The sequence below is a fragment of the Helianthus annuus genome, chromosome 3 (genome assembly GCF_002127325.2).
Source record: "Helianthus annuus cultivar XRQ/B chromosome 3, HanXRQr2.0-SUNRISE, whole genome shotgun sequence".
Lineage (NCBI taxonomy): Eukaryota > Viridiplantae > Streptophyta > Magnoliopsida > Asterales > Asteraceae > Helianthus > Helianthus annuus.
The window spans coordinates 4343995-4371742 of NC_035435.2; the positions used below are offsets into that span (position 1 = coordinate 4343995).

General features: G+C 37.1%; 2 protein-coding genes and 2 long non-coding RNA genes across 5 annotated transcripts; 1 reads left to right on the forward strand and 3 right to left on the reverse strand.

Annotated features, from left to right (window-relative positions):
* Positions 1-2584: 2584 nt before the first annotated feature.
* Positions 2585-6264, forward strand: LOC110928511. Its single transcript, XR_002586424.2, has 2 exons — positions 2585-2936; positions 5759-6264. It is a non-coding gene; the product is annotated as an uncharacterized LOC110928511 (long non-coding RNA).
* A 5397-nt stretch (positions 6265-11661) lies between these two features.
* LOC110928428 (protein SRC2) lies at positions 11662-12258 on the reverse strand. The gene has a single exon (XM_022171441.2). The coding sequence runs from the start codon at positions 12256-12258 to the stop codon at positions 11662-11664; it is 597 nt and encodes a 198-aa protein (XP_022027133.1).
* A 5749-nt stretch (positions 12259-18007) lies between these two features.
* LOC110928426 (F-box/LRR-repeat protein At4g29420) lies at positions 18008-19175 on the reverse strand. The gene is made up of 2 exons (XM_022171440.1): positions 18944-19175; positions 18008-18834 (listed from the first exon to the last, which is right to left on the reverse strand). The coding sequence occupies exons 1-2, from the start codon at positions 19173-19175 to the stop codon at positions 18008-18010; spliced, it is 1059 nt and encodes a 352-aa protein (XP_022027132.1).
* Positions 19176-22006: 2831 nt separating this feature from the next.
* LOC118490111 lies at positions 22007-25306 on the reverse strand. Of its 2 annotated transcripts, none has more exons than XR_004888163.1 (3): positions 24091-25306; positions 22954-23042; positions 22007-22067 (listed from the first exon to the last, which is right to left on the reverse strand). It is a non-coding gene; the product is annotated as an uncharacterized LOC118490111 (long non-coding RNA). The 2 variants fall into 2 exon arrangements; XR_004888164.1 differs by having other exon boundaries at positions 22019-22814.
* Between the last annotated feature and the right edge of the window lie 2442 nt (positions 25307-27748).

The following is a 27748-nucleotide window of genomic DNA, read 5'->3' on the forward strand; positions in this document are numbered from 1 at the left end:
ATAACCAACCACTGTGAGTATACTCGAATCCCTTTTTTTGCTTTAGCACTTTTGGGTGTTACATACGTTACTTATCAAAATCACAATCGAACACACTATTCAAACTATTTGAACGCTAACCGATTGCATGTATTACGTGACTAAATGTATGCTTGTTGTTATGTTTACACGTGGAATGCTGTCTACCTGCCTTAGCAACGTAGTACTATAGTTTGGACTCAGCACCCGTTCACACCGGGGTTGTTAAGGACAATTACTTGCATGGATTACGGTGGTAATCATGTATTCCGAACTGTCTCGGACAGTCAACCCGCAGTCATTGGTATCGATAGGTCCATGTCGATAATTTACATGCATCATTTCCCTCTGTGTACGTGCTGGTTATGCGTAAACTATTCGAACTCTATATGTTGTTATCAAACTTGTATGCTCACCTTTACATTTCATGTATTGACCTTATTTTAACGTATGTGACAGGTGTTTAAGGTATTTGCTTGCTAGGGAAGTGAAGCTAGAATAAGTCTTTAGAGGCCCCCAACAAATAGTTGTCTGTCAAGAACAAGCTGCTAGTGCATAGTTGTTTGTAGATCTTGTCAGTCTGGGTCTTTAGGGGCATTGAACAAAATTTATGTTTAATTTGAATCTGAGTTGTCAGAACAGGATTAATTGTTTGGATGTTATCTGTAATAACTTGTTATTTATTCGGGATACGGTATGGGACGTATCATTTTAAACTGAATTTGTATTAATAGTTGTTATGGAAACTTCTGGACAATCTGTTTCGCTCAGTGTCGCACCCCAATGATTCCGCCATCGGTTAGGGTGTGACAGAATTATCCAGTTATTAGTTATTTGAAGGTGTGCAAGGTGACTTAAGTGTGCAGCTGGTTCATTTATAATATGCGTACATTCACATAAAATTACAAACAACTCAAAATGATATTAATATAAATTCTCGTTTATTTATTTATTTCTCCTAATTTCCTATAACTACATTTTCCTGGCAGGGAATAGTACCCGCCTCCAAATGGTGGAGGTGGTCGGCTCCAGGCTTCAATTGGTGAGGAGGCCGGCTGGGTTTTAAATTTTTTTAATAGCCATTGTTTTCTTCCCATGATATATAAATTAATTTTCAAATATTTAAATAAATTTTAGTTTGGTATATTGGTTTGATGACACCTTAATTAAAGCTGGCTTTCGGGTTCGATTCTTCAGCCAAACAAATACACTTTTGGTTTTACCCCTAGCTTAAAATTACGATTTTAACCTCAGTTAACAATTACGATTTTGCCCCCGGCTATGGTCCTGTCAAATTATGATTTTATCCTCAGTTTAAAATTACGATTTCGCCCCAGTTCAAAATAAAATTTTGCTTTTGCCCGCAGCTTAAAATTACGATTTTTCCCTCTGTCAAAAATTACGATTTTACCCTCAGTTCAAAATAAAATTATGGTCTTGCCCGCAGCTTAAAATTACGATTTTTCCCTCAGTTAAAAATTATTATGATATTGCCCCCAGTTCAAAATAAAATTACGGTTTTGCCCTCAGTTCAAAATATGATTTTGCCTCCATTTCAAAATTACAATTTTACCCCAGTTAAAAATTGCAATATTGCCATGATTTTTTTGGACAAAACTTTGGTAGTGTTTTATTTTACTTGGTTGACTCAGTGTAGTTTTTATTAGTGTCAAACAGCTGTCTAGCACTCGCTAATTGGTCCTAACAAATTATTGTTTTGCTCTCAGCTCTAAATCACATGCTTGCCATCGTTTTAGTTATTTTTTTGGCAAAACTATGATAGTGTTTTGGTTTAATTGGTTCACTCGATGTATCTTTTTTTGATATCGTGTTATAAGTAGCATGTATAAGTGACCGAAATAAAGGCGTACATATTATTAAACTAAAAAATATTCGGTTTAGCGCCCCGCAACACGGGCGGCGCATAGCACTAGTTCATATATGTATTAATTTACAACATAACCGATGAACAGTGATGAATAGTTGATTATTAACGGCGTCACATGCTTTACTTCTTCACTTTCTTGCTTTAGAAGCAGCAGAGACAAAGAGAGTGAGTGAGAGAGATAACTGATAGAGAGAGAGAGAGAGAGGGAGTAGATCGGCGGAGATGAAAGGTCGGCCATGCTCTCCGGCCGGCCGTTCTGTTCTGTGGAGACGATGGTAAGGATTCCTGCGAGACGGTGATATGTCTTTATGCGACAGCAACGGACGCCGGCGTTAGAGTTGCGATGATCGATTTTGTTCGAGGAAGGGGAAACAGAGGTGGGTTTCGATGATGAGGTGACCGGTGGTCCGATAATGATGATGGTGAAGGTGATGTTTATCGGCCGCGGCGATGGTTTTGCGATGAAGACATCTCCTCCGTCATCACACAAACCATCGGCCGTCAACTCCACAACCAGGGGAGGAGCTTAGAGGAGGCCGGACGGGGCCTCGGCCCGTGCGGTTTTTTCGCCCAGTAGTGTTAAATTTCAGGTTTTCGATAATTTTTTCAAATGTGTATTGGTTCGGCCCAGGCTGATTTTATCTCCAAAAAACATCGGCCCATGCTGAGTTTTAGGTCAAGATCCGCCACCGTCCACAACGTCGCCTCCTTTCTTGCTCCACCCCACAACAACCTTACTCTTCCCCTACGCCGCCGCTGCCACTGCGCTCCGATGTGTCACCGTCATCGTACGAAGAGTTTAAGAACGATCTTGCTGAAATTGGGGATAGTTTAAAGACTCTGTTATCGCCCAACAAAGCTGTCACTGGGATTTCTAAATTGGCTTCCAATTTGTTTCAGTTTGATAAAAAAGGTGATCTTGATCCGGTTGATGCTGTGGGGGTTACTGATGATGTTGTTGATTTTGTTCGAGAGGTTTCTGTTCGCCCTCAGTTTTGGGTTGATTTTCCTTTGTCTTTACAACATAAAGGTATGATTTTTATTATTCTTTTTTGTAGGAATTGTTATGTTCTTGATATTAGTTTAATGGGTATTTAAATGCTTTAAATCTTGGATTTAATTTGTTCATTTTTTATGATCTTTGTGGTCATATTTGATCAGAATTGCTGAATTTTTGTGATATTGCTTTTACTGACTGCATATGATCAGTTACTGTTAATTGACTCATGAGCCTAATTTTTTTTTTTAGCAATTGTTATGTTCTTGTGATCAATTTTAGTGGGTGTATGATCTTTGTGGTTATATTTGATCAAGAATTGCAGAAAGTTTTGTGATATTGCCTTTTACTGACTGCATATGATCAGTCACTGTTAGTAGACTCATGAGCCCCCAATCTGATTGTTAGCGTCTATGTGTCAAGAGATAGTATAGGATTGAAAGTAGAAAGTGAAAGAGACACAGAAGAAAGAGAGAAACGCAAGAGAGACCGTCAGTGACGTTAAGTTGTTATTTGTTAAGGGTTGTGGTGTGGTTCCAACGACGGTAATGACCGCCAGCGGCAAGGACGTCGCTGGATATTGTTTGTTGTTATCGGCAGAGTATCGGAGTCGGGAATAAAAGCTTGGAAAGTTAACTATTGGGGAAGTCCGGCCAGCGGTGAACAGTGATGGTTGATAGATGGTTGATAGTGTTTGGTAACACATGTTAGTGTAGGGATGGTGGAGGTTGATGCTGGACAATGGCAATGGAGGTGGCAGTCAGAGGTCTGAGAGGTGCTTAAGTTTTACTAATCAAAGTTTGTGAGAATTAGGCGCTTAAGTTAGTGTAAATTAAGGAGACACCAATGCTGTTAGTTTGATGGTTGTCTTGCTTTTGACAATAGGAACTGAAGCGTTTATAGGTTCTATTATTATTGCCAATAGTGGAGTTGATTTTATAAACATACAAGTCTGAAGTGTGAGATTTTGGTTTGAAGAGAGGTCTTGATGCTTTGAACAAGTATCTAACTTTACACACTTTCATGTTTGGTGATGGCGTCACATTGATTGACATTATCACAACATGTAACTTGGTGTTGTCTTTTCAGTTTTCAACATTTAATGCCAAAGAGCTTCACATCTGAGTATTCTCACGTGGAGAGGTGGTATTTGGTAAAAATATAGGGCCCGTTGTTTCTCTTACTTTGGCCAAAACAAAAACAGAGGTGAAACCAAAACCCAAGCCCAAGAAAGAAGTTAGAACAAGGAGGCACCCAAACCTGTAGTCCAAGCTATAGAGGAAGAAAAGGCACCAAAGCCTAAGCCAAAGATAGTATGGTAAAGAATGAATCAAAACGATGCCGTAAAAAATGAATGGATACCAAAGTGATGCCGTAAAGAAAGAAACGAATGGATACCGACTGGATTTCAAAAAAAGAATCGATACTAACTGGATTTCAAGAAATAAATTGATACAAATTGTATTTTCAGCACAAAGCGCTGAGAAATTTTACTAGTTACAATGTAAAGTGAAACGTAAAAGAAACGATTCGTGGAGAGACGTCAGACGTACGAGTTGTCACATCATGCTTAAATCTTCAAATCAAACTGATTGTTCCAACAATTTGTTTTGAATTATATAATTACTTTATATTGCCAATTGAATTATGATTACTTGACATTATAGCGTTTAGTAGTTTAGTTAATTGCTTATCAATTTGAATTTTTATTGCATTTTGAAATTGGTAATCAGTAAAGTAGTGTTTGACTTAACAGGGCCTCACATCATTATCCAGAGGCGGAACTAGTATTATGTGAGCCGTAGCACGGGCTACAGCTGAAGTCCGTATGCATTGTGTATTTTTTTTTTTTACTTTTTTTTCGTTTTTATACAAAAGATACTCCTAAAATAATATAAGTATACCCTAACTAACCCAAACTTATAAAATAATGAAGCCCGATTGAAACAATGACCCAATTGATTAGATAAGCCCATCTGATTAGATTAGGCCAAAAAAACACAAAATACGTTTCTTTATGATAAGCCCAGTTTAATTTTATGCAAAATTTTATACTTTTACTATTCTAGTTTATGCAGAATTTTCGTTTATGCAGTTTAAGAGAAAAGCTTTAAGAACATAAGAAAAATAGAGTTTATACTCAAATAAACAAACACACTAATGTCAATTGTATTGGTGTTTACAAAGAAGCTAATAAACACTACAAGAAATATAGCTTTAGCGGTGACGTAAGTCGACTCGAAAATCGTCGCTATAGGCATTAGCGGCGACATGTTTGCCGGTAATGAGGTCGTCGTTAATACGCATGTCGCCGCTATGTTTATGCCGGTGAGTTTGCCTGAACGTTCGTCGGAGATGGATTTCCAGATTATACTTTATTTAATGTCGCCGTTATCGTTTTCATAACATCGTATCATTGCACGGTAATTTTTTTTGGATACCTCTGATTTAATGGGATAGTTCCGCCACTGTGACATTATCTCTCACCATTGGTCACAATTGTTATCCAGACAACGCCTCTCACATATATGGGCTCCCCCAATAGCATGTGTGTAGCGGTGTTTCGCGCCCCAAGGGTGTGATGTGGTTGTGGGGTAAGGCCCACTACACATAATCTTAACAAAAAAAGTTTGATTTCGGATTATCACTTTATTCTTGATGAGGGGTTCATGATGTAAGCCGTGATTAAATCTTCAAATCAAACTGATTGTTAAACGCTTTGTTTGAATTGTATAATTACTTTATATTACCATTTTAATTTTAGTTACTTAAAATCTAATCATAGCGTTTAGTAATTTAGTGAATGTTTTTATCCACTAATCAACTTGATTTTTTACTGTATTCTTTCTTGGAAGCTAATTTTGGCCGAACGAGGTGTCGCACTTCTAGATTCTACTTGCTATATTTGCGGGATCGCCGTGGAATCTACGACTCATGTTCTGGCAGATTGTTTGGTGGTTCGGTCCATTTGGTGGAACGTTTTTGTGTGGCTTAAACTCCTAGTTCCTACGTGGACATGTTCTATTCAATCTTTACTTGAATCCGGAAACAAATGTGATGGTCCGAAAGATTGGAAGAAGGTGATAGGAGCGATGTGCTTGACAACCTGTTAGGTTATCTGGAAGTGGAGAAGCATTCAACAATAATAATATTCCTATTAGTAGAATGGTGGACAACATTAAAGAACTCTCCTTCATATGGATCAAAGTAGGTTCAAATTTTGTAACCTCAATTGGGATTAGATGGTGCGATTTCAATATAGGGATATGATCTTGTAATTTTGGGTGTTCAAGTTTCTTGCAAGCCCGTTTCTATATTTCTATAAAAGTTTCGCCATTAAAAAAATGTATATTGAATTTAATTGATTGTCCTCTTTCCTCATAAACAAGTTATTAGCTATCCAATCAAACTTTCTGTCATTCATTTGAACCAACCCAAAATGAAGTTCCACTCTCTCAGACTATCCGTAGTGAGACGTGATGGGGGATTTTTGTGAGCTATAGTGTCCCATAGCGCCCGCCACACCATTACAGGCGGCGCTATGGGGTTCAAATTTGATGCCAACGTGATGTTGATAGCGGCTGATGAAGGAGAATTTTCAAATTTTGACCGTTGCAAACGGTCATAAAGTAAAAAAAAAATTAAATTCAATTAATTTTCCATCTTTCCTATAAATATAACCCCATCACCCATTTTTTTATAAACCAACATACCTTCAAACCCTATTTTTCTCTACTTTTTTTTTAAATCTAGAATTTTTATACAATGCAACCCTTCAACCGCGGTTTTATTCCTCCCCGTTCGAGTGCGGACCCGAACCAAAGCAGCAATCCTACCCGCCCCGTGTCTCCGGTTCCCACTCGACCCACCCCTTTCGGATCCGGTTTTGTCGATTTTAATCAACATAATACCGGGTTCAAGAACCTTTTGAACCAACCACTCTCATGAGACCCAAATCTATATGGTTGGAACCCGAATCAAAACACGGACGGAATGGAGTCGTCTCAATACCGAGTTCATGAACCTTTTTATTTTCAGTTTTTTTTTTATTTTCGGTTTTTTATTTACTGTTTTTTAATTATTATTTTTTTGGACTAATTATTTGTTTTTTTAGCAAACAATCAAAGTAAAACTATTTTTTGGAACCGAATCCGAGAACTTTTATTCCGGCTCATGGGTAGAGGAGACGAATACCGGCCAGCGGACTCGATATCGGGCAAGTGGACCGATATCAACAAGAAGTGCACGAATTTTCAAACCGTTTACCAACGCAATTTTGCCGGATGGAAAAGTGGAAGCAAGGACGAGAACATTACACAAGCGGCCTTAATCGAGTATACACAAAGTCATGGCAATTTCATGTACTTAAAGTGTTGTCAAATTCTTCGGAATAGCCCCAAATGGGCCAAAATGAGCGAATCGAAAAAAAATATAATGTCACACCCCTATTTTTCCACGTGTCACCGGTGGGCCCGGTGAGGGTTCCGTGACATAGTTGATATCATCATAGTCAAACAATACAAAATGTAAATGCACAGCGGAAGCAAAAGATAGATTTATTTCAACCAAATAAAATTGTAATATCCAGTATCACAAACAGTTGAAATAGATCCACAGGCGGATCAAACAAAGAGGAAACTTTTATTCAACAGACTTCATGCATCCTAAGCTTGCGAGGCTTTTATTGATGCTAAGGACTGGCCAGCCTATTACGCGTAGTACCTGCACTTAGCCTTTTTGGAAAATACGTCAGTTTACACTGGTAAATACAATTTAACTGACTCATTTTGAAAAGGTTTAAAATTGGTTTGAATGCCCGCGGCACAAAACTTTTTATAACTTGGGATCATTATTTGCTTATAATCTTGTAAAAGAATTACATTTTTGTTAGGCGTTCAGTTGTCCGGGTCGTGTCGGGTTAAAGATTAATAGACACACCACATAGTATAGTTCCGCCGTGAGATTTCTTCTCGTACCGACTGTTATACTTTATTGAATTTAATGCACTACGGGTGTACGCCTACACCCGTGTGCTAAGGTCGTGGCCATTCTTTGAATGATGCCAAGGATATCCGGGACATGGTCATTAAACCCCCAAAGGCGTTAAACAAACAAAACAACATTTTCAAACGGGTCATTTGACTGCTCTTAACCACCGACCGGTTAAGGTCAATTACCCGACCAAGTAGTATTTTATATACCGTACCCCAAGCCCGTATAGGGAAAATAAGTTAAAAGTATTTACCTAAGCTAAATATAAATTTAATCCCAGCCGTATCAAATCAGCAAGTACAGATAGCTTTTACTAGGCTCCAATATCTGGAATGAAGGTTTTTAATAACCTATTAGAATCCTAACGGGTCTTTTAACCTAAGCTTAGACCGGTTAGTTTTAAATGACGATCACGGTTTAAACGCACGATAAGGCGAAGACCGTTTTAGAATGTGGTTTTGACCCAACAAGCTTGCATACTTGTTTAATATGGGTAACTTAATCACATTCTAGATTTTGAGACCGAAATGATATGGTTTGACCCGTTTCGGCTAAAAGGGGTAAACTAGTTACATAAACCGATCCGAACGCATAAGTGCGTAACGGGTAACCATAAGAGTCATATACAAGTTTCCTAAGTTAATATGCCTTAAACATGTTGTGATATCCGTAAGATACCTTCCATTATGCCCCAAATGGTTTTAAACCCAAACTATGCCTCATAAGGGCATTTGGTCATTTTAAAAGGGTGTAAAAGAGTTTAAATAATATTCTGATTTACAGGTCTGAATAAATCAGTAAATATACTCTTTTTATTAAGTTATAACAGTAGGGTATTAATCATATGTGAAATTTGTCAACCTTAATCATTCTAGGCACCGTAGGGGCGTTTTGGTAATTTCACATATGCCTAAAAGGTTAAAACTAGAATTCTGAGTTTATAATATTTGCCTACTGTTAAAATATAAAAATTTACTGAATACATCAGTAGGTTTCAACCCCATATGCTTAAAAGGGTTCTAGTACATACTTATGCGTTAAAAACGCTTAAAAAGGCGATTTGGAGCCATTTCCGGGTTTTGTATAAAAAGCTGATATTTTTAAAATTCCAGAAGGCTCAAAATACTTTATTTAACATATTAGATCAGTAGAAAAAGGTTTGGGGTCAATAGGGTTTATAAAACTCATTTTATAGCCCAAAAGGGCAAAACCGGCATTAGCCGAATTAAGCTTAGAACACTAAGTTATGCTCGGCCTAAAATTGAATAAAAATCTTTAAAATCCCAAAATATTATTTTATACCAGTAGGCATAAAGTTTTATATAAAAATTTGGGTTTAGATTGGCTATATGCAATTTACGCCATTTAATTACTAAAGAAGCTTCTAATTACGCTAATGAGCATAACTCTTAATCTATACCTTAAACTGATCTCAAATTTTAGGTGCAAGTTTATAAATCAGTAGCTAAGGTGTCTATCCTTTTATATTTTCAAAAATCATATTTTAAGGTCATTTGTGCATAATGGTCAACATATAAGCATTTAACGGAAACATGCATGTGAATATGATATTTAATGAACCAAGTTGTATAATCACAGGAGATTATACTAACATGTACATAGGTCCAAAAGAAGCTCTAAAGTAATCTTAGACTTGACTTAAACGGGTCAGAACTGAAAGTCAAAGCATAAGTCAAACTATGCGACTTTCGGCTCCAAATCGAGCCTAAACTGAAAATTGTCGAGTTGAACATGTTGGGACATGTTCTTATATTAGTTACCAAGTTATATTAATGATCAAACAAGCTGCATGTATCCTACATTGCTAATTATGCATTAATTTGAAAGTAAACATTTTGTTGACTTTTTAAGGTAAACTTTGAGTCGACAATTATCATAGTTAGAGTGGGAATCTGAAAATACCCTTTTAAGGGTTTGTTACCCACATAATTACCTACTTATAGGTATTTTAAATTCGAGATTTGACTGAGTAATTATGGCTTAATCTCGAAGTCAAACCTTAATTACGATGGTTTGACTTTTAGCTAAATACTAAGCTAAACTGAACTAATAAGGGATTAAGGACACTTACAAGAGTCCTAATTACTGCTAGAGATCACTAGGAAGTTGGCTTGATGTCCAGAGAGCTCCAAAGATGAACTTGTGAACTTTTGCAAATGAATGAACCAAATGGTCACAACTAAAGCTCCTTTTATAGTGAACTAAATGTCACAAGATCTTGCCAAGGAAGTCTACATGTGTTGTGAGATGATCCCAGGTGCCCCTATGTGGCTAAATACTGCCTATCATGCTCCTGAATTCGAAAACCACATTACTAAGGCGGTGCAACAGGCTGAACAGGCAGCTGTCCATTTTCTGCTGCCAGCGACAGGCTAAGCTCTTGTGGTCCGTATGCAGCTCTTGCAGACCGTATGCTTGAACGGTTGCGGTCCGTAACCGACCCTTGCTGAAATCGCCCAGATAGGCACCTTACGGACCGTAAGCTTAAAGCCATACGGTCCGTAACCGATGGCCAGAAGCCAAAAATCTTGCAAATTTCCAAGTATTGACCATGCAATTGTGTAGTGTCGAATTCTCATGCTTTTACTGCAGTGTAGGGACCATTATCTCAGACCTTGCATGCTTTGCATGCCTTTACACCACTTTGGCTTTTTGTCCCAAGCTTTGGAAATGTCGGAAATTTAATAGGCATGAATTTGTTCAAATCCAATTCCTTTTTAAATTAAAATCCAACTTCCGAATGTCATAGCAATATCTTTAAAATCTAATTTTCCATATAAAAATGGAATTTTATTTATTTAGATCAACCGGTTGTACATATCGGATGTTTATCAAAATGATTTAAGGATCTTGGGATTTTATGACTTGGGCCGCTCAGAGGTATTTTAATAACATGTCGTCCTTGGGTCGTTCAGATGTATTTTAATAACATGACACCCTTTTTAAATCCTACCACACATCCTTATTTGATCCGGGTTCCTGACACGTTTGTCCCACATGACACGTGTCTTCATTTTAATGGACATGAATTTTCGAGATGTTACATATAACCTTTTATGGCGTTGGCACAAAAGGAGGGAATCGAAAAAAAATATAACCTTTGATTGTGTAATTTTATTTTATTTTAGTGTAATGTTTTTATTTTATTTTATTTTAATGTTTTTTTATTTTATTGTAATGTTTTTTTTATTTAATGAAATGGTTTTTAATTAAAAAAATTAGTTAATTAAAAAAATTGAAAAATAATTAATTGAGTAATGATGGTTAAGGGATTTATGACTACGGTCTCTAGTGATATAACGCCCCATAAAGCCCTTGTGTGACGTGACACGATAGGTGTCGCATAACACCCACAAAGGGACTTTATGACTAGGCCTCTAACTAGTTAAGACCTTTTTAGGAGCTTTGTATGAAATTATATGGATGGCAGAGATACCTAATGATAAATTTCTTCTAAATGCCTCTAAAATCTGGCATAGCAATAAGGAATCAAATTCCACAAAAAAAAAAAACAGTTTCGGATAACCAGCTTTGGACTAGCTGAAACAGAACACAAACACATTCTAATTCAGAAGTTCATTAAGTCAGTTTAGTAAGTTTTAGATAATCTATTTTGCACCTTTCAAAAAAAAAAAAAGATAATCTATTTTGCGAACCATCAAACAAACAACTTATGATTGATCAAAACAATTTCAAACACTATCTTATGTTAGAGAAGTAACATCCTAAATATAGAAAATGGAAATCAACGAACTAAAGGTGCAAGGACGCGACTTCTAAAGACACGCTTGGAGAACGTGGGAAAAGACTTTGCACGTCTCACACCACCGCAGCCAGCGCTGTTAGCAACATCACTGCTAGAATGTCCACCCGCTCCCTGCACTGCCTGCGGTTGATACCCGGATCTAACACCCTTTCCACTCGAATAACCACCGAAAGTTTTTTCCCCAAATTTATAGGAAAAACTTACAACACCTTTCACTTCACCATCCCGTCCTATCATATGATAACTCACAATCTGCATCGTTTTCCCTTCGCCTACAAGAAGCTCTTTGATAGGAACACGAACTTCACCCAAATTCTTATCAACCAACATTCTGGCACCCTTGATCTTTACGACGAGCGTCGTGGGGCCCGCGGCTTTGTTAAGGGTGAACTTCATGGGGAAATTCCACGTGGGGTCCAAACCACCATCTTTGTGAAACGGGGTTTTGAACTTTTGAACCTTGCTGAACACTGTGCGAGAGTCGGAGATGGATGCAACGGCGTAAACACTCAATTTGCCGGCCTTGGTTAGTCCCTTTGCGGAGACAAGGGTGAGGTCTAGGGTTGTGTAATCCATGATTCAAAGCTTGGTGAACTGATATTTCAACAAATGGTGTGTTTGAAAGTGACGAGATGGGGGGAATTTTATATACAAAACTAACTAACTAAACTAATTGTATGTATTCTAGTGGAATACGTATTCCTTCAAAAAATCGATTGACCGCGATCATAGAAGATTTTGAATTATAAGATAAGTATCAATTAAAAGAATTAATCTACTGTTTAGATTGGAGGTTTTTTTTTTTTTTTTTTTTTTTAAAAATATTTCGATCGCATCTTGTTACATGTCAAAAACAATAATAATCATATAGTTGGTTGCATGCATTAACATTACTGAAAAAACACAAGAATTATATTTTAATATTTAGAATTTGGGAATTTACGATTTTATGGAATAATAATTAAAGTTTAGAATTAAGGTACACAGGGATATATTAATTATAGAATTAGAGTGGAGATACAATAGGAAGTTTATTTGGCTAGGAAGGATAGGAAGTGATCTTGACCATCCATTAAGTTAATCAAGGGCTAAGATTAAATTAGGGAAATTGAAAGAAAGAAAAGAGGCGCGTGAGTTTGTTCAAGGGCATTCTAGTCAATCCAAGCCAATAGTTTCTCTCTCATCCAAATCCCCCCCATTTTTTAAACGTTAATAACTCTTTCATACGACATTATTTTTTTATAAAAATTGCACCAAAAAAAACGAGCGTTTTTTTATCTTTAAAACGAGTATACTATTGCTATATTTAAAAAAAAAATTTAAAACCCAGTTGCGTAAAACGCAATAGAAAAACCACCAGTTACGTAAAACGCAATGAAGAAAAAAACCTAAAAAATGACATTTTTCTAAAACGCAATGCACCAAAAACACAAAGAAATGACTTATTTGTAAAACGCAATGGCCAGAAAACACAAAGAAATGTCTTTTTTGTAAAACGCAATGGCCAGAAAACACATAAAAATGTGTTTTACCTAAAACGCAATGCACCAAAAACACAAAGAAATGACTTATTTGTAAAACGCAATGGCCAGAATACACTTAAAATGTTTGTTTTCTAAAACGCAATGGACTGAAACACATAAAAAAGTGTTTTACCTAAAACGCAATACATCAAAAACACAAAGAAATGTCTTATATGTAAAACGCAATGGCCAGAAAACACTTAAAAATGACTCATTCTAAAACGCAATGGACTGAAAACACCTAAAAAATGTGTTTTACCTAAATGAGCCAATTTATGGAAAATTAATTTTTCTGATGCGTTTTTAGTACAGCAATTTAATTGAAAAAAAAAAAATTTCAGTGGCTGCCGCTTGGATGCCCCTTGGACCCCGCCAGGGGCTGCCGCCCCCGGACCCCCGCAAAGATCGTAAAACGCAATGACTAAATCAAAAACCCAGATCATGAAAATGAAATTAAAGAATTTCTTACATGGATCGAAGCCGATTTCTTCATCAATTGACAAATTTTGAATGATAGAAACACTTATCAACGCTCGAATCGAACGAATCGAGTGATTATCTCCAAAATCACCGGAAAAAACGAGTTTTTTTATGAAATTAAACTGGGTTTTCTTCAAAAAAAAAAGCTGAAGAACACGTTGATCGAGTTCTGAATCATTGATTGGTGATGAAAATCGCACTATAATGTAGTGATTATTGAGATAGAAAGTGAAGAACTAGTTGAAGATGGTGGGTTTTGAAAATGGTGGGTTTTTGAATTTACTGGGTTTTGAAAAAGGAAGAAGAAGAAGTTGGATTGACTAAAATACCCTTTCTCTTTATTTTAAAGTTTGTCATTTGTCATAATCCTATGGCTTCCTATCCTTTCTAGCGAAAATTAACTTTCTAATTGATCTTTTCCCTATAGAATTATATTTTAACTTTTTTGAATTAAGATAATCATTTATGTATTAATCACTAAGGTTACAAGTTAATTTATTATATCTCGTTTTAATCAATAAAATAGAATACCAATTCTCTCAGTCTTATCTATAAATTTCCTTTACTAGTTTCAGTTAAGTTCGATTATATATATTCTTTTATTATTATTTTTTGGTTTGTGCACATCTTGATTTGGATTAATACTTTTTTGTCTACATTTATGTTGCAAAACGGGAGTTCACAAACCGTCTTTGACTCATTTTATGAGTCGGTTTATTGACTCTTATATAAATGAACTACCTATGTTTATATATTCATAACTTATGAGTCGGTTTATCAACTCTTATATAAATCCTATGTTTATATCTTTATATAAAGAGTAAATTTCGTTTTTGCTTCCTGTGTTTTGACCATTTTAATGTTTTTGCCCTAATAGTTTAAAAAGTACTATTTTCCTCTCTGAGGTTTCCACTTTATTGTCAGTTTGGTCTATGACTCTAACTCAGTTAAAAATGCATGTTAGTTAAAAAGGTATTTTATTAATTTTACAAAACACACTCCTGTTGCACCCATTACCTAATCCACACATCTTTCCCCTCTCATGTTGGGATTACCATTTAAAGAAATTAATGCTAAGCATTGTAAAACTTGGACCTATCGTAGTTTTCAACTCAATCTCGCTTTGCATACATTGTTCACACCTACAAAACACATAATCATTAGGGTCGATGGGTAAACCAGATATGATCGGTTATGTGAAATAGGTAAGCTAACGAAAAGAAACTGATTTTGGTCAATTGTTTCGGTTTGAGAGTAACTTGTGTTCAATAGATTACCGGTCCTTAACCAGTGGCTTCAATACGCAAGTTGGAACCGGATCAGTTAAGTCTTAGGCCTGTATAACTTTTGAACATCAATTTTCTTTTAACAAAGTCAAAACAATTCTAAAAAAAAAAACATTGTGATGTCAAACCTTTAATTGGAAACAAAGTCAAAATAATCCTTGATGGTGGGTTGGTGGTGATGGTGGTGCATTGGCAAGTGGTGGTGGTGGGAGGTGGTAGTGGTAGAGAGATCGAGAGAATTATGGATATAATAATAATAATAATAATAATAATAATAATAATAATAATAATAATAATAATAATAATAATAAATATAATAATATTTGTTTTATTTTTTAAATAATATTAAATAAATAAATAAAAAGACTAAAATACACTTTTGTAATTTGATTTAGCCAAAAAAATCTAATTAAGTTTCGCCTAAAAAACATAACGTACAAAATTTTAGAACATTAAATTCATCAATTTTAAAGAGAAAGGACACCGGCTGCAATTTGCTATAAACATAAAGAACAAAACTTGGAATTTACTCTTATATATTTAATCTTGTAATTATGTTAGACGTGTCCACTTTCTACCTAAAGTTTTTTTTTTTTTTTTTTTTTTTTTTTTTTTTTTTTTTGCACTAGCTAAATCAATACGATGAGGATAAACCATAAGACATCGAGATCTATACATCTACACTCGATTATCACAAGTCGGTGAGGCACACCCAATTCCTGTAGAATGAAGGAGAGGCATCACAAAATGGTTGAAAGTGATTAGAGAGATACAACAAATTAAAGAAATTTGATTTGAATTCATTTCTTCTATACAGGTGCTCTTTTTTATGTATGAGCAATGAGTGCTTCATCATTTGAGCTAGACGATCCTTTCAGCTTATAAACTTTAAACTTATGGTTCTTTAATATCCAAAATAATCAATATGACCCCTTGTCAGTATAAACAAAGCATACTAGACACAACCTTATACAAAAGTTGTACCACCTCATGAAGAAAATCAACAAGGCACTTGACCCAACCCAACCCAACTAGTTTGGTAATTATTTCATATAATTTTGTAATCATAAACATGTTAATTATTTTAATGAAGTGAGTTCTCTAATCGTATTTAATCATAAAAAAATTTGTAATCAAAAAACATGACAAATTTTACATGACTCAACCACTTGTGAGAAAGTCAATGACGGTAGGATTGTCGTTTTTACCCAAAACCTTACCCGAGTTAGAGAATACCCATAAAACCCGTATCTGAAAAACCTTGAACCCGCACCTGAAGTAATATAAGTGATTCGGTTTTCGGATAGGAATGGTGGTAATTCGGGTAACCTAGAAAAGCCGATTACATATTTATACTAACATCTGATTTTATTTAGGCCTTTGGAATTCTTGCAATTTGCAGAGCAGCTTCGTTTACAGGGCACGAGAGTGACGTTTACACTCTTGATGTGGCAACAACGCTTACAATTCTAAGTATCCCACACAATTTTATCAAATCATATACAAATAGTTCTCTGCTTTCAATGGCTACACCAGTTTAGATTGAACCAATTCATGTTTCAACACGGTTTTTGGAGAATAAAGGTCAGGATTGACCGATTTGAAACGAGCTTCTAATCAGTTGGGTTGTAGTTTGGCCCATTTCGACGTATATCGTTAAAAACCAATTTCAAACCAATGGGCTGGTTCAATTCCCAACACAGTTTTTTTTTCTTTCTGCACTTGCACTAACATGTGGCCGACCAACAATGTAAGCAAAGCCAAAGACTTGTAGATTAGGCCCCTTCCCATCAGAATAAAAATCTCGTTAAAGTTAGTACACTTTCACTTTTGCCCCTCAAGTGCCCACACATATATACATTATATGCGCATATCGCAAGCACGGCGTCACACGCTCACCAAACACAAAAAGAAATAAACCAAGAGCTCACCCTAACTCAAAATCGAACACACACTTAAAGACAACCTATTCTTAGGCTGGAGGGTGTGGGTTGGGGGTTATAAAGGACATCTCAACGCCACGTAGGCGCCACGTCAGCCAAGTGGCTTTATAACCCCCACTTTAACATGGAGGGTGTGGTATAACCCCCTAGGGGCGCTATAGAGAGAAAAAAAAAACTTGATTGGTGCAAACAAGTGGGCCCCAGCTGATAACCCCCTCCTCTCTCGCCATCATGTTGGCTGAAGGTTGATGGCGCCCCCTCCTTAACATGGAGGGTGTGGTCATGGAGCCCCTGGGGACGCTATAGAGGCTGAGGTGGCCGGGTGGCGCCCCCCACACCCACCACCCTTATTATTTTCTGCTGTATACAACAGCCATTTTGAGGCTGTCAAAGACGTGGTAATCAGATGGGAAAAGATCTATCAAGGTGTATTTTAAAGCCACACTCAGATGGGAAAAGATCCATCATGTCACTTATCTTTGAAGATTTCTAGATACACACTCAGATGACTAAACTAATGATAAAACGAAGTCTAATTAACAGACCACAAAACCTTACTTGTTTACTAGAAACCAAACAATAAAAATAATCGATGAGCCCGACCAGCATATTTTGGCATGCATTTCAAAAATCTTCAAGTTCCCACAATCTAAGTCCGAAATGTTGAAAGTTTAAACATGATGAGAATAATAAAGCAATACAACTCATAAGTCTAATATTTAGAGCTATTTTCTTCATCTATAGGTTATAATTCATAAAAACACCGTAGCCAGTGGCGGATCTTGCCCGTTGAACCTGCCAGGGCCGAAAGACACGGACACTAAAATTAGCACTACGGCCGAAAAACTTGCCAGGACCGAACATAGTATATATACAAAATTTCGATCGAAATGCGAAAAATTAGCACTACGGCCGAAAAACTTGCCAGGGCCGTGGCCCTGCCACGGCTCCACTAAGATCCGCCCATGACCGTAGCCTATAACATAAACTAAACACGTTAAAAAGCCTGCATCAATATAAATAATTACAAATGGCATATGATGGATCTTACCTCATTACAAGTGGAGCTTCTTAGATGATTTGTGGTGTTTAGTTAGATATCTATAGCATTTGTTATCCAAAAATCTTCCATATCTTCACCCCATATTCCCCACCGCCACTTCAACCCAGGCCAACGAGCCATGCACTTAAACATGAAACTTTTATATTGAGTACCATCAACACCACGGTGGATAAGCAACGAGACCTCTGACAAGCCTACGCATCGGTCCAACCCGCGCGCAACATATGAGAAAGTCAAGGACGGGTCAAATAACTTCAGATATGCACAAATTGTTTTCAATCCTATCCTCCCATCCAAAATCTCCCAACCATCTAATTCGGACCAAGCACCTGAATTAATACGTAGAGAACTCACGTTCGGAAAAACCCGGAACACCTTCCCTAGGGTTAATTTTGAATATCTAGCGTCTCCTGGTGCTTTGCTTCTCGAATCCAATATAAAAGTTTCTACTGTTTTTGTGGTCGGGAATTCTGAAAGTAAGAAGCCAGCATGTTTAAGGGTATTAAGGATAAGATGAAAGTGAGATAACATGGGAGCTTCAACATGAATTGCAGTGTAACAAAGACATTCAATTCTGAGTGTGATGAGGTTTGGTGTTATCAGAGTCAAAGATAGTTGATTATTATCATACCAATGACAGGTTTGGAGGTTGAGAAGGTGGATCTTAGGCTCTTTAAGTCCTGTAACTCCTTCCAACTTAAGAACATGAAGATTAGGGAAACACTTATTAAACTGGTTTAGGTGTTGGTCTTGTAATATTGTGTATGAAAGTGTCAAACTAGTTAGCATTGGCATTGGATTCAAGTTGTACACAGACAGCCATGCAGACCTTAGATTTAACTCAGCAAGATTATGACCTGCGACAAACAAAGCAGAACGACCAAATATTCAAAGAGGAGACTAATCAAACGGCCATAATTGTACATACAACTCAACAAATAAATCACTAGAAAATATTAAACTTACAATACTTCGAAATCAGAGGCAAAATATTCAATTGGCTTAATCTAGGAAAAGGAAGACCAGATAACGAAAGCGATTTCAAGGTTTGGGAAACCATAGGCAGCCACTCCTTTGCAAAATCTTTGTCAGCGGGATCAACATCAACCGCCTCCTGAAGGCGGATACACACCGATTCAACAACTCTCAGTTTAGAAATAAGATCCACAAAAACCTTCTTGAAACAAATCGAAGTCATGGAGCTTGAATTCTTGCACCATTTCCTCGAGCATAGTAGCTTAATTGATCGAAGGTCTGGAAAGATATTATTGAAAGCCTTGGAAGCGACTCGGCAGCGAGCAACGTCGGCTGAGTTGTCGAGTCGACTCAGGATTTCGAGTAGCAGAGACTCAGGAAGTTTGTCCATGTAAACAGTTACTTCTTATGATCCGCCAGAGAAGTAGCTAGGGTTTTGAATATTCAGCGAGAAGAAGAAGATGCCATGCATTCGGGTTACGTGGTAATTTATATCTCTGTGGGCCCTCGACCCAATAGGCTCCAACCCAATCGACAACCTTTTCAAACTGGTTTGGGTCAACAAAAGCCAAAACAGGTTTTTGTTGTAAAAAAAGTCAAAACAATTGATTGGGTTTGGTCAGTCCGAAGCTGGTTTTGACGGTTCAGGTCGGGTTATTAACTTCCGTCGGTTGGTTTTAAATGTTTCAAACCGTGACATATGGTTTGGTTTTTGGTTTAAAAATTTTCAAACCTTATAAAATCAAACCGGACCGAAACGTTTAAATACATCTTAATTTTTTATATATTTTACATTACATATATTTGATTATTTATATATTAAACAAACATGTTTGCAAATGAGGATCTATGTTGTGTGTAAAGACCAAATTTTGTTTATATTCTTTTTTGGAATAATGGATTTTAATCAATATGACCCCTTGTCAGTATAAACAAAGCATACTAGACACAACCTTATACAAAAGTTGTACCACATCACGAAGAAAATAAACAAGGGACTTGACCCGACCCAACCCAACTAGTTTGGTAATTATTTCATATAATTTTGTAATCATAAACACGTTAATTATTTTAATGAAGTGAGTTCTCTAATCATATTTAATCATAAATAATTTTTTAAAACATGACAAATTTTACATATGAACTCGATTCTTATGAGTCGAGTTCATATGTAAAACCTGACCCGAGTTAGAGAATACCCATAAAACTGAAAAACCTTGAACCCGCACCTGAAGCAGTGGCGGATTTAAAGTGTTAGTTGCTACCCCTCAACCCTGTCTACGTAGTGTAAAAGTACCACTTAACTCCATTTCGGTAGTGTAAAAATACCACTCAAGTTCGTTTCCGTTATATAAAGGATACCCCTGATCCTAAAAAAAATAGGATATCCCTAACATTTTGGGCTAGTTCCACCACTGACTTGAAGTAATATTGTAGGTCCCTCTTCGGAGGATGACGAACCTAAACCTTGTTATACTAACCCACTAGCGAGTGCGGAATCCAAGCTAGCAAGCAAACCGGGATGAAGCAAGTATAAACACAAACACACAAGGATTCACCGATTAACACCACTTGTATTAATGCGTATGAAAGGTTCCGGTTACAAGCACAATGTTTACAAATAAGCTTTGCAAACTCTCAAAGTGTGTGTGTGTGTTTTGACAGAATGCTCTCAAACTTTCTATCTCTCGGTGTGCATCTATCTAAGCTATCTAACACATACACTGCATGGGTATATATATACCCAGCCCAGCATGTCTGGTCCGAAGGATCCGATAGATGGTCGAAGGATCATCTATCGATTACAATGCTTTCGAAGGATCAGCATCTACCTCGAAGGATGATCTATCGATCATCCATCGAAGGTTCATCTTTCGAGCACCTCGAAGGATCAACATTATCCTTTGAGGAGCTATCCTTCGACACAGACAAAACAATCAGTTTACTAACTGTTGGCCAAGTCAAACCAGGAGGACGGTTGACTTGGTCAACTTACAGGACTGACAAGGACATCGTTTACATCGTGACCAAAAACAGACAAAGTACAGACACAAGTGCACCAACAAACTCCCCCTTGGCTGTAGCTTTGTCTTGATCTTCTATGGTTGTAAATTCGTCTCGATGTTGATCATCTTTGATCTTCATGTCTTCAAGACCTTGATGTCCTTTCAAGTCATCAATGTCGGAGGATCTTCAAAGTCTTCACGTCTTGAAAGCAGAGAGTGTATCAACAAACTACCCGTATCATGTAGGAAGTGTGTTGACAAACTCCCCCTTAACATAAGCTCCCCCTTGAGTTATGCTCGTGAAATACTTGATCTTTATGAAGTGAGATCCTTGTGGTGTTGATGATGGCCAGCGGCTACTCGATCATTTTCATCACTTGAGTGCCTTCACGTCGTGTCTTCATTCCGAAGCTTTGTCATCGACCATGTTCTCCTAGCCTTTAGAATCTGCACATGCAAGAAATCTAAACGCGTAATGAGAACAACTGCTTGGAATATAGTTAATCATAAACCAATGACACACATATGACCATGTCACAATCAAACACCGTCCGACAGTTTGAAAGTTTTACAAATTTATCAATTTCAGTTTCTAACTTTCAAAATCTGCAAATTTCGACCGTTTATGAAGATTTAGTCAATTCGGCTTTCGTTCAGGTTTCAGGCAACGAAGACTCGAGTTCCAACATCGTACGATCGAAAATAAAGTAGAAATAAAATCTTTTTGGCTTTTAAAAAGTTTATATTAAAACACACTTAAAATCTTTTGGTATTTTTGAATATTTGAAACGTAAAGACTGAAAGCAGTAAATAAATATATACAAACATTCTTTTTGTGAGTTTCGAGGGTAAGAGAATCATATCAGTGTACGGTCATGCCAAAACGCTCTTATTGTTCAGTTAGTTAACATTAAGATAAGCATCCTATAACAATTATCGGTATTGTTCGTCACACCCCCAAAATATCAGAGCTGGCGTGACTGGACTGGTATCTTCATTGCACAGCGGAAGTATTTGAGCTAAGACTTCTAAACAGTGAACGGCCGCTAAGTACTCGAATTCCCATGGGTTCTTCTATTCCAACCGTTCCGTAGTTTGTAAAATGCAACCTGAGAAAGAACATGCGAAAAATCAACATAAAGTTGAGCGAGTTCATAGTTTGTTTGTTTTGTATCAAATGCGTTTTAAAACACTTGAAATCTTGCATTTGAAAAACCGGTTTATGAGATCTTAATATCTCAAAGCATTTGAAATGTCGTCTTTGTATATCGGTAACGAAATGTTTTTTTGTTATGTTTATAAACCGATATATGTAACTGTTGAGTTTGTAAACCAGTAATGAAATATTTTCTGTCATATCTGTAAGCTGGTATTGAAACGATTTTTGTTATCTTTGTAAACCGGTATTGAAATCATAGTATGTAGGATACCTATGGAATCTAAGGATCAATCAGTGTGTAGCTAATACACTGACCTATGCCATAAGTAAGTAACCAAACCGAGACAACTTTGTTATCAATTGGGATCACAAAAGCACTCATAAAGGGTTAACAAACCCGGAGTGGAGCGCGCCTCAAACTCGATAGATCTATACCTTTTGCACCTTGGTCACTACGTGATTAATGGTTACTAATGTCATCCTCCTACTTATGCACAGTGATCTGTTATCATCTAATTCCATAGCTACACACCTAGTGTTATTGGGCCTTTGCCCATGTCATTGGGCCTTTGCCCATGTCCTTGGGCCTTTGCCCACGTCATTGAAACTCATGCATGTTTCGAAATCCTTGTATTGTTGTAAGAAGCGGTAAGTTTGGATCAAACCTTTTGGTAAACCATTTGAGTTCGTTGAAATCCTGTTACGAAATGGTTTAGAAACATGAGATTTTTGTTTATCGAAACATTGTGTTTTTGCAAAACTTGCATGTCTTTCCACCCCCGAAAACATTTATAAAAAAAATGTAAAACAGTAAAAAGTGGGGGTTATGAACTCACCTGAATATTCCTTGTGCGAAGCTAGCTTAACGTGATTCTGTGATGTCATTCCGAGAGTGTGAACTCGCTAGCGTGCAACTAAAGCATTCCTAATCAAGGAATAATTATAAGTTTCTACATAAGACAACGTAGATAAACTACGTGTCCGAGCTCTACCGAATCGTTAACAAACGATTCTAGAGACGTGTTATCATCTTGATTTAGAATAACTAATTTATGGTTATTTGATCCCGTTTATAATCGGGATAAAACTAAGTCTCGGAAACAACATAGTTCTCGAATGGTTTAGGGTACATATATTTATATGTTTAAATATAAATATGCTAAGTCGTGTTAGTTGTCGCGAATAGAAATACGTATACGGATAAGGGAGCGTCTTGTTGTGTCGTATATGATACGGTAATATACCGTTGTAATTTTCGTAGGATGGAAATAGATAAATATATATATATATATATATATATATATATATTCGAAAACTTGACCTTTGAAACGAATATAAACAATTATATTCCCTTTACAAGAATTTGGATTCTAGACGTTTGAAAGAAATATAAATAATTATATTTATAATATACGACTCCCGAATATTAAACGTTTGAAATAAATATAGAAATTATATTTAGTTCGTAAGAGAGTTTAGGGTCGACGTTTGAAATAAATATAACTAATTATAGTTATTTTATAAAAGTGTTCGAGTTTTCAATGTGTTTTGAAATAAATATAGATAATTAAATTTATTTTACACAAGTTATCGGTTGTTGTTAACTAGTAACTCGCGTTGTAAAGCATCGCCAAAAGAAGTACACTTTTATACTTATTTTATAAAAATTAACTGAACCTCGATAAACGTCGTTTTTGGAATAAAATCATGTGTCGCGTTTCGGATTTTTAGGAAAACCGGACAGAGTTTCCTCTGTTTTTGGAATAACCCCAACAACACAAGTTGTCGTTCTTTTGTCAAAATTCAACAATTGTCATCTAACAATATATATGTAATTTTTGTCAAGCGCCAAAACATAAAAAAATAACTAATGTATAAGCGTTATTTAATCGGCTCGAACTCGGTTCACGTAAACTGACTAAAATCTATACCAACGTATGCATATGAAAGTTCAACGCGTTGTTAAACTTTACCGGGTCTTGTGTCGACTGCGTTTGACCTCACGTTGACCTGATGTTGACCGGTAGTTTGACTGTTGACCCGAATATCAACACTGAACCAAGTCGAGTCGTCTGTTGACTAACGTTGACCAGAACCAGGTCCGTTGACTGTTGTTGACCGAGTTAACTCGGTTTGACCGAGTTGACCCGAACTCGTACTGATTTGACCCGCATCGCGAGTTGACTGAACCGAATTTGAAATCTGACTTAACCAAACCAAACTGAACCAATACACTCAAAAACACCCCAAGCTGTGAAACCTGAAATAACCCGAACACAAAGCTGGATCATCTTCGAACCCGCTGACCTGAAACAAACCAAACCTGAATCCGAACATAACCTCGAATCTGAACCGTGTCATCATTACTTCAGCCGTTTGGCTTGAATCTGAAACATCACCACTCGCTCACCACCACCGCTTCAGCTGTTGCCGGCAGGTGTGGCTCCGGCGGCCACAGCCGCCATCAGCCACCTCCACAGTAACATCATCATTAATCATCGTCGGAAAAACGACCGAAAATAAAAAAAGAATCTCCTGTCAACACTTGAATCTTTTTGGAAGTTTTAAAGAAAAAAAAAGGAAGGAGTTGAGAGGGTTTACCGTCAAAAGTCGTCGGAGAACTCCATCACAACCGCTTGTCTGCCGCTAGTCGCCGTTAACAGCTTTTCGGGTAACCGGAGGGGCGGCTCCGCCGTCCATCGTTGTCGCCGCCTTTCTCTCCCTCTTGCTCCGTCACTTCTCTCTCCGGCTTCCCCTCTCTCTCTCTCCCTGTTCTCGTTTCGTCGCAGCATCGCCGTACGCCACCACCGGTTGGTGGTGGCCGGCCATTAACTCAAGGCAAAACGGGGACTGTGTGGTGTTTTAATAGTGAAGAGGGGGTTGTGCAGGTGTCTTGTGGGAGGAGAACCAGCCGAAACCGTCGCCAGAACCAGACTTGTGGGAGACGGAGAAGTAGGTTTAGACAAGATTATGGGAAAGGTAAAGGGTGGGTTTGGTTTGGTGTGTATAGAGCCGAGAGAGATATGAGGGGAAAATGATGAAAAGGGTTTGATGCATCTAGTGTTTGGTGATGTATTTAAGAAAAATCTTGGCATTTTTTTTTTTTGAAATAAAATAATCATTTGACCATATCATGGCTCGTTGATTGAAATCTTAAGAATTTTCAAAACAAAAGTTATGGCATGATCAGTTGTTTATTATATATATATTTTTTTGTCACATCTAGAACTTCAAGTATTGTTGATCTTCTGTAGCCTACAATATGATGGTGGCTACATGTTTTGGACAATGCATGTGACACCATTGTTTAGAGTGATGTGATTGGTCCAAGATATGTTTGATAATGGTATTGTTACTCACATAAATAGTTCAACGGAATGGCTAAAATGATCTGACGTGATGAGTGGAGTGGGTTGGTGATGATGGTTGGGTTTGAGTGTAGACTTAGTAAAAGTTGGAATTCAACAAGATAAATCTTCTCTACTTATTTAGGTTTCTAAAAAAAGTTACTAATATAAAATATACACCAAGTGTGTATTGTGTATATATATATACACACTCACATACTCTTAAAAATATGTACATATATGTGTTTTTGAAACTAAAAGATGAATAAAAAAAAATAATAAAGATGTAAGTGGTCTTTTGTATAACCAAATTCATCTAGAAAAAAAATATATGTACAAGGTTCGCATTTGTTGGCGTTGTCAGTATTTCGTTCGGTTTGAATTCGTTGTCGTCTAACGTTTAACAGGTTTCTCCGTAAACCAGCGTTCGCGCACTGTAAAGTCGGATGGAGGTTCCTTGGCACTCCAAAGGCCTAATTAATGTAATTTGCGTCTTAAACTCTATTTAGCATCGCCTTGAACGTTTGTTAATCGCGTAATTAAGAGCCGTTAATTACCGGTTGTCACATTGTTGTCCACTTAAGCTCAACTTATCAGATGTAATCATGGCGAGGGGATACGTTAAGGTATGATTTATACTTACCGACCGGTGTTCATCCACATCACGACACATTCCCGTATCAAGGTATGCACGAGGATTCATCTTACCGGTGAGTATACCGATTATCATCTGTTTGACCGTATATGATGTGAGATTCTCACTTATTTTGATTTGAAAACAAGCCCTATGTGATAGAATCACTTATTGATGAGGAACTTGATTTTCATATGCATGAGGGCACAGGAGCAAGTCCGTGAACAGGTCAGTACTTTCGTACAGCAGAGAGACGAACTTGACTCCCGGATAAATGTGATACTTTATCACTTATTTGATTTGGACATGTGATTGTTTATCACTTATTGAGGTCGAATGCAGTATGTATTATGTACACGTATGTATAGTATCATGGAATATCTAGACTTGCGTCCCCGTTATTTTTTGGTAAAAGATACAACCATGATACCCAGATGATAAGCAGCATAAAGACCGAATATCTCAGAACCTCGGCAATCTATCAAACGAAATTTCGGTACTAAGACCATATGCCAATGAATGGTTCCCACCTGGTCTTCAGTCGGTTTAAGATTTATATCACCCTGCACACTTTAAAATGATTGTGAGCCTACCGATACATGTTATATAGAGCTGCTTATCGTTTTTCATTTAAGGTTTAAAGAGGTTTGGATAGACAACTGATGTACTACCATTTTCTCTTTTTCTCGCCAGGAAACTCATTTTTGATTTTCTATTGTTTTTGTGTTTTTGAAATTTTTCGATGTTTTTGGATTTTCATATTTTTGGATTTACTCCCCCTAAAATCAATAAACTAAGACAAATTTAGAAACACAAAGGTATTTACAAAAATGATTTTCCGACGTTGGTTTACTCTTGCTTGACCTTAATGCCGTTTAACAATAATAAGAAGTCAAATCTTGATTTTTCAAAAGCTTTGGTAAAAAGGTCGGCACGTTGGTCATCGGTGTGGACCTTAACAACATCGATTAATCTTTTCTCAAAGCAATCACGTATGAAGTGATACTTGATTTCGATGTGTTTGGTCTTTGAGTGCTGCACAGGATTTCTAGTAATCTGTAATGCAGCAGAATTGTCAACGGAAATAGGAGTAGTTAGGAATTCAAAACCGTAGTCCCGCAATTGTTGTTGGATCCACAGAACTTGGGAGCAACAACTTGAGGCAGCAATATATTCAGCTTCGCATGTTGATGTTGCGACACACGTCTGCTTCTTGCACTGCCATGTGACTAGGCGATTCCCTAAAAACTGACATCCAGCCGTTGTGGATTTGCCGTCGATTTTGCATCCGCCAAAATCAGAATCACTGAAAGCTACCAATTCAAAGTTATTATCCCTAGGGTACCATAGACCGGTGTCAGGGTAACCCTTCAAATAACGAAAAATCCTTTTGACAGCAGCAAGATGTGAGGCCTTCGGATTCACTTGGTATCTGGCAAGCAGGCATGTTGGGTACATTATGTCTGGTCTCGATGCTGTGAGGTACATAAGAGATCCGATCATAGCGTGGTAGTTTGAGGGGCTAACAGGTTCTCCCTTCAAATCTGGAGTAATTCCGTGATTTGTTGGCAATGGGGTACCAGTGGGCGTTGCATCAGACATCTGGAACCGGCTCAAGATGTCACCAACATATTTAGTCTGATGGATGAA